The following is a 7810-nucleotide window of genomic DNA, read 5'->3' on the forward strand; positions in this document are numbered from 1 at the left end:
GTGTGTGTGTGTGTGTGTGTGTACCTCCGCAACAGATTTAACACACAGAAGTTAATTGATGAAGTGAACCTGTTTTGTTGGCCTGAGGTTTGTGGGGGTTTTGGTCCAGAGATGCCAAGCCGGCAGTCAGAGCCTGTTCATACGACTTCCTGGCTTTCAGGATGGAAACCGGAGAGAGAGGCTGAGAGGAAGAGGAGGTTCCTTCTGCTAGCCTGGTTAATACACAAACAGCTGGGGACACGGTGACATCAGTTAGTCCTCCCCCTTGCACGCTTGACCCGTCCTCCACCTCCAACTGGGCCCACAGTAGACATAGCTCACAGAGGGGGGAGCTCTTCAGCCCTTTGGTTCCACCTATCGCTGTTGCCGTGGAGAAGACTTTACGAGCCTCGTCGAGGTTGCCCAGCATCCACTCCAGGTGGGCATACTCCCTCCACAACACCAGCGAGGAGCGGTTGTCGGGTTCTTTGAGCAGTTGCTTTGTAATTCTCTTGCTGCTCTTTCCCTGAGAGCGGACACGCTTTTTGTTGCTGCCACGCAGGCAACGCAAGACCTGACATAGACACATACAAAAAAGTAAATCAGTGCAAATATTAGTTGACTTAAATTATTTTTCTTCCAATTTTAATATAACTTGAGTCAGATAAACAGACTCTTACCTTGAGTTTCTCGTACTGCATCCAGCTGAGTGACAGGGCGGATCGGTGGTGGGCGGGAAGGACAGGTTGGATCATATTAAACACATTTGTGACAAACCTCTCGCCCTGCTTCCCAAGCCCCACCCACTTCCTTGTTCCCTGGAGAGTGGTCATGTGACCTACAGAGTTAACCCCGGGTTCAGGTAGGTCCTGGGAGGTCAGAGGACGCCTGAGCTCATAACCTAAGATGTGACACAGCTTTGTCTCAATGATATGCTTTAAGTTCATTGTTATAGTTAAAAGAAGAAAAAAAAAGAAGCTATTTTGTATTTTTCTGATTGACGGTGCCATTTTTACCCTGAGTGAGCAGAGAAAGGCTCTCCAGCAGCAGGCCAGGCTGACAGGGGGCAGCAGAGAGCACAGAGTCTACAGGGAGTCCCAGAAATGACAAGAAACGGAGAAGAAGACGGAGCTGGAGCTCTGGTGAAGACAGATAAATTAGGGACGGCCCAATGTCATCAAACAACACCTACAGTTGGGGAGAAAAAGAGAGACGAACAAGTCAAACAAAGTGGTCACACCAGCAATGGTGGCTTTAATTTTATTGTATCGCAAATTGCTTCCAAATCATACCATACATGAGCATTGAATTAGTACCTGTCTGTCCGGGTCCTCGCAGTCCTCTTCTGATTGGCCCTTGGCTTTGTCCGGCCTCCAGGGCAACCAGTGAGCTGCTTCACGAGTCAGCTCCACATCCAGCCAGACTGTCCATCTGGGCTGGCTCCGATCCTTCACCTCCTCCTCCTCCTCTTCCTCCTCCTCCTCTTCCTCTGTGCAGACACACACACACACACACCCAAGAAGATCATTGTTTAAAAAAGATTTTTAAAAAATAAAGATTTTAGCCCCATAAACAATCTAAAGATTATTCCAGGATCAACACTAAATAAAGTAAAGACTGCCTTACTTTTGCTATAAGGAGTCGGAGTGTATTACCTGCACTGGGCTGTAGCCACCCTCCTCGCTCCTGTTGAAGCATCCAGGCTTTCCAACCTCTGGCCCCCAACTCCCCAACCCTCTCCTCTCCGCTGTCCCAGAACGGCTCAAAGAACTCAACTGCGCACCCACACCACACACACACACACACACACACACCACACACACACACACACACACCCACACACACACACACACACCACACACACACACACCACCACACACACCACACACACACACACACAACCCACACACCACACACACACACACACACACACACACACACACACACACACACACACACACACACACACACACACACACACACACACACACACACACACACACACACACACACACACACACACCACACACCCAACACACAAACCAACAACAACTCACACCCCAACACAGCCACAACACACACACACACACACACACACACACACACACACACACACACTTAACTGAAAGCGACAATACCTTCCTTATTTACAATGTCAAAGCACTGGTGTGTACTCTAATGTCTTTACTCCCAAGTAGATTTTTTGTATAGGAATTAACTAACAAAGACAGCCGGTGTGTTTGTTTAATACGTACAAAAAACAAAGTGTACAAATGACAAGTTGCCTAGCAACCTCACATAGATCACAAGATTTCAGGAAGTCCCTGCACCGGGCCAAGACTGCAAATGTCGGACTACTCCTGTTAGTCATTATAGGTTACGATTTGGCATCAAGGTCAAGATTATTTATTAGGGTTAGGTTTAGATTTACATTTGAAAAATAAAAGTGAGGACTAGGTTTAGAGCCTGGGAAGTTTTTTTTGGTTTAGCGTGTGTGTGTATGTGTGTTTACCTGCTGCTTGGTGGACAGTTCTCTCACGCTGTCAGGTTTGTAGAAAGTAAAGTCGATCATGGCCTGAAACAGAGAAATCGCCTTCTCTGTGTGACCAGACTGACGTAGGAAATGACACTGCTGGGTGAAGATATCTAACCAGAAAGAAAACGCAACCAGGAAAAACAACAACTTTTAATAAGCACTGAGCTTACAGACAAAAGGTTTTAGTATTCAAACATATAGGAATATGATGACTCATGCGTGATTTCCTTGGGACAGTAGTTGGGGATTAAATTCAACAGGCGAACTGAATATGTAACTGTTATCCACTAATCAGTCTTCTCAGAGTAGTAACACTGGATAAGTAGAGGCTAGGTTTGCTTGCCAGACCAACAAAATCTCTGTTACCCAACATATCTTCCTCAAGTCCTGGCAGGGCCGGGTGAGAGACCATGCTACCGTCACGCACCGCACTGAGCGTGCTTAGACACTTCCCATAGGCAGCGTTGACCTTGGACACTGTGAAGTTGCTGAAGTAGCTCTGGGTAAACAGCAGATACTCCTTCCACAGAGGGGCATTGTTTGGATGGAGGAACACCTGAAATACAATAGACAAAACACAAGTTAGCCTTGAGCTAGTTAACCGTTCCTCCCTTTTTTCAAATCCTGTTTCCAATAACGGCTACTCGGATGACTCTGTAACAAACCATCTGGCGAGTCAGGTTAATAGAAAGGGATTAATTCAATAACATGTGTAGGAACCATTTATTGTAAAAATGCAGTGCGAAAATGAATGAACCAACAACAAAATTAGAGCACAGCCAATTGTCCACTTGTTTTGCAGCAGCTATAGTTGAAATACAAAAGGACTGAGTGTTATGGAAATATATAAAGACTGCAGACTGACCAGTTTCTTCCATTCTTTAGCCAGAAGTGAGGGCTCCCAGAGCTCTTGGCAGATCCTGAGCCTCTCCAGCTGTAGGGCTATGCAGCTGTGGTTGGTGGCCACTGCACGCTCTGCGATGCTCAGCTTTTTCTCCAGGACTGCTCTGTAGGAAGACTTACGGTGCTCGGCCGAATCGCTGCCCTGTTGTTCCTCCTCGCCTCCAAACATTGTTGCACTCAGCTCATCCTAGAGTAAGGGAGGAGATGATGATGTTTAATAGTAGCAGTGCTGTAGAGCTACAGTGAGACTGGCGATGCAAGACTAGGCCAGTGAAGCAGAATAACACAGTAGTCTATATATTAACAAACGTTTTCACACCTGGTATCGTATGAATTTTATCCACAGCTGCGTGTCTTCCGGCTGCTCTCTGAGTCGCCTGTTAAACTCTTCAGTCCTTCCAGCCAAAAGCGCTGCACTTTGCCCCGTCTGTGTGTCCTGCTTCTGCGGTTCTGTCTGCTCCTGCTGTCCCTTCCCCTGCAGCCAGAGGGCCGTTGACGTGTCATACACGCCGAGAGGATTTACTGATGACGTCTTCACCCTGTCACCTGGATTTACATTTACATTAAATCACCACACCAGCTTTGCTTGACTTTTTGAGATTGTAAAGACTTCCACCTTCACCACCTGGCTAAATCGCTTACCAGTCTCTGCTCCTTTGTTCTCCTTGTCACCCAGCGGGAGGAAGGAGGCAGGGCTGACGGCATCACCGCACTCAGGAATCGTAGGTAATGTAGGAATAGGGGGCTCGGACCTCAGTAGCTTGCGACTGACTGTAGAGAAGTATCTGTCTGCTGCTCTCTTCTTGTCACCGCCTTTCTGTTTCTTATTTGACTCTGACTCCTCCCAGCTGACGCCCTGTCTGCGGAAGTCCAATCCCAAGGACGAGCTGCCTTTCCTCTTATACCTTATACACACACAGTTAAAACATCATGTTTAAAATTATAACCCACAACATTTTTTATATAGTTATTATATTTTACATGGTGCTCTTTGGATGCTTTTATATGGGGGGGGGGGACCAACTCTAACCTTCTTCCCAGAGTATTTGGATCTTGCTTGTTTTCTTGCGATGCTTTTCAGATTGAGTGTGTGTGTGTGTGTGTGTGTGTGTGTGTGTGTGTGTGTGTGTGTGTGTGTGTGTGTGTGTGTGTGTGTGTGTGAGATTGTGTCTTAGTTACCTGGCTACGTCTCCTCTGTACAGGGACTTGTAGGTCCAGTTGGATGGGTCTGCTTTACGGTCCACACAGAACGGCTGCTTTGTGGGCGACTGGAGGTCATCCAACCAGGAGAAACAACTTGCTAACGGAGCGGGCTGAGGACTGCATGGATGCACACACACCAACCATGAATACAGAGCAGAAGTAAGTCACTGATATTGTATATCAGATTAAGACTGTAAGAATGGGTGATGTAAAAGTGTGAGTCTATTACCTATCTGCCACTTGTGCCCTTTTGAGGTCACTGGGGAAAACGGTTTCAGAGTCGGTCCCACTGCCGTCTGAATATCTTTCACTCTTCTTTTTGTGTTTTTTCTTCTTTTTCCTTTTCTTTTCACTCTTTTTTTTCTTCTTTTTGGGTGGTAAATTGCCTTCTTCTTCCTCCTCCTCCGCAGAGCTCACATCTTTGCCTACACTGAGGATTATAAGGTGAACTCAACGTTAATGCGATTCAGAGACGCAAAGAACCCATTAAACACCTGCCTCTTGTAAAGTCAAAGATGTACTCATTTTCAACTATTTCTAATACATGTTCAAGAAATAACAATCTTTGTTTAGAGTTTAGAGTGCTTCACAGTGAAGAAGAATATATGAAAGTATAAGAACACTGAAACAAGAAAAACATAAGGTGAAAGGCAATATAGAAGCAACAATAAAATGAGTGCCCTACACTGACAGAGGGTTTCTCATGAAAATGCTTTAAGAGGAAATCTAAAAGACGCTACCACAAAGTTGAATGTTTGACCGTCCAAAGTCAAATGCCCAGTGTTGTGTGTGCAAGCAAAGAAACTAGCTTTTAGTTTGGATTTGTACCTTGATTCCTTCTGGTTCAGCCTCTCACTGTCACTGATCTTCTCAAAAAAACGACTGTGAAGAGAGAGGGCCTCTCCAGTCCGAAAACTCTTATTTTTCAGCCAGTCTAATTCTAAAAGAAGAGAGTGGATGAAAAAAAAAAAAGAGTGTCATTCAGTGATCAAGAGGTGGATTGAGAGATTGTGATGGTGAGTACATCATATACTAATAATGCAGGGGGTAATTTTGCACGTCTTGCATTACTGAAGATAAGGCGGAGAAGCTAAAGCCAGAAAACAAACTGAGGTAACTCAGTTGGTAGAGATTTGCTACATGTGAATGAGTTAAAAACATGCCTGCACTGTCACAGAGGATCAGGAACCTGGATAGCACTAGAATCATCTGCTGAATAACCAGGTTTCTCAATGCTACATTAATCTATGTCCCGCATATTATTAAAGGTCCCATGGCATGAAAATTTCACTTAAAGATGCCGTCTTTCAAACGAGCAAAGTGGCAGTTGGTCAAGGCCACACCCCCATCCTCCGCCTTCCTATTCTCTCCTCCTCAAAAGCTAAAGACCCAGAAATGGCACAGACTAAGGAAAGCTCGTTGTAGGACTGGCTCTAGTGGCTGTAATTCTGCACCAAGGCTGAATTTTGGGAAAGAGACTTCAGATATGGTATTAGGGGACCACTAAGGTCTATATAAAAGAGACTTTAGATATGGTATTAGGGGACCACTAAGGTCTATATAAAAGAGACTTTAGATATGGTATTAGGGGACCACTAAGATCTATATAAAAGAGACTTTAGATATGGTATTAGGGGACCACTAAGGTCTATATAAAAGCATGCAAAGAGCACCATGTCATGGGACCTTTAAAACAACAATAAAAACTAGATGTGGATAACAGTGCCTCGGTTATTGACAGAAACACACGCCGTGTAGAATATCATCAAGGCTTCATTTCTATATTTTAGTCACTTTGTCATATAGAAATGCAAGAAAGCCGTTATTTTTAACCCGGCGGGAATGTCGTTTCTAACGCACAAGACAACAATAACGCCTCCTTAACTTGGTCTGTTACGCGAATGTAACAACCTCACTACTACTACTACTACTACTACTACTACTACTACTACTACTACATCATAACATCGTATACGAGGCAAACCAAATGCAAACAAATAGTCCGAAGGGATCTTCCTGGCTTTCAGGAGCTACTCTGTAGCGGAATGTAAACCAAACGACAACAAGGTGAGCTGACGTCAGGTTCTGTTTTTCAGGTTCAACGACAGGCAGACGGCAGACAGCTAATGTTAAGCTAACGTTAGCCTGTAGTTCATTAGATTTAACGTTATCTTCTTAGCATGATGACAGAAGAGTATCGAAGCGAATAGCAATCCGTATTAAATCGAGAGCTACATGAAGTACTCACCTTTGGACGAATCTTCAACTTTGTTACTCTCTACTTCAGCAAAAGCTGGAAACAGAGCCATGATGGTATGTCGCATATAAACAGTCGCAGGAACATGACGTCAATTGTTAGTCGGCTTATTAGATGCCCATTCTCAGTGAATGGCCACAACAGTATAAAATCCTATGATAAAACCCCGTGTGATGTAACTTTGCATCTACATTTTCAGATATTATTATTATTTCCTACTACTCTTTTCAATATAAATCAACCCAACAATGCAACAAGTTATATCTTCTAAAATTAATCATATAGTTGTAAATCAATTAACCCACTGTCTTACACAAGCTCAGTAAAAACAAGCACAAATGTTCACTATTTGAGGGCCTGTTTTATGTAACATCATAATCATGTCACTAACAGCACACAGGTGTAGCCTACATGTTGTCACTGGTCACTGTGCCAACCTCTTGCCCAGGTGAACCTAGAGCTTCAGGGAAGACCTGAGACATGGGTCCCATATAGCTCTGTCCCTTTTCCGATAGTAACCCTCTGGTTTTGTCTGCCTTGGATGCGCTAATACTTCCCCCTGGATGCAGTATCTATCTATCTATCTATCTATCTATCTATCTATCTATCTATCTATCTATCTATCTATCTATCTATCTATCTATCTATCTATCTACCTACCTTTTTATATGTGTCACTCCTGTGTCTTTTTTTTTTTATAAAGCCAATTCTACACATTTACTCAGCAAACTTAAAGAGGCCTGGAGTGTCTTGTAGAATTTTATATGTAATATAGGGATCGACCGATATGGATTTTTTAGGGCTGATGCCCATACCAATTTTTTTTTTTTCATCAGGCTTAGCCGCTGACTGATACGGGCTGTCAATTTTCTTGAGTCGATACTGCTTTGCGCCCTCAATTTACATCAAAAAAATGTTAACACTGCCACACT

The 7810-nt window shown here is 44.1% G+C and overlaps 1 protein-coding gene across 2 annotated transcripts in view; it reads right to left on the bottom strand.

Annotated features, from left to right (window-relative positions):
• The window catches only part of nrde2 (NRDE-2, necessary for RNA interference, domain containing), a 10256-nt gene extending 3229 nt beyond the window's left edge, over window positions 1–7027 (bottom strand). The window contains exons 1-14 of one of the 2 annotated variants that reach the window (XM_032501233.1): window positions 6870–7027; window positions 5450–5561; window positions 4851–5051; window positions 4598–4738; window positions 4061–4323; window positions 3738–3964; window positions 3381–3605; window positions 2882–3071; window positions 2492–2625; window positions 1635–1755; window positions 1296–1468; window positions 996–1167; window positions 660–880; window positions 70–553 (exon numbers count right to left, since the gene is read on the bottom strand). In XM_032501233.1, coding sequence (XP_032357124.1) covers window positions 70–553; window positions 660–880; window positions 996–1167; window positions 1296–1468; window positions 1635–1755; window positions 2492–2625; window positions 2882–3071; window positions 3381–3605; window positions 3738–3964; window positions 4061–4323; window positions 4598–4738; window positions 4851–5051; window positions 5450–5561; window positions 6870–6945 — 2740 coding nt within the window. In that variant the 5' untranslated portion in view covers window positions 6946–7027. The remainder of the gene's footprint in view (window positions 1–69; window positions 554–659; window positions 881–995; window positions 1168–1295; window positions 1469–1634; window positions 1756–2491; window positions 2626–2881; window positions 3072–3380; window positions 3606–3737; window positions 3965–4060; window positions 4324–4597; window positions 4739–4850; window positions 5052–5449; window positions 5562–6869) is intronic. The other variant, XM_032501234.1, reaches the window with a different exon arrangement.
• Window positions 7028–7810: the final 783 nt, after the last annotated feature.

This window comes from Etheostoma spectabile, chromosome 20 (genome assembly GCF_008692095.1).
Source record: "Etheostoma spectabile isolate EspeVRDwgs_2016 chromosome 20, UIUC_Espe_1.0, whole genome shotgun sequence".
Classification (NCBI taxonomy): Eukaryota; Metazoa; Chordata; class Actinopteri; order Perciformes; family Percidae; genus Etheostoma; species Etheostoma spectabile.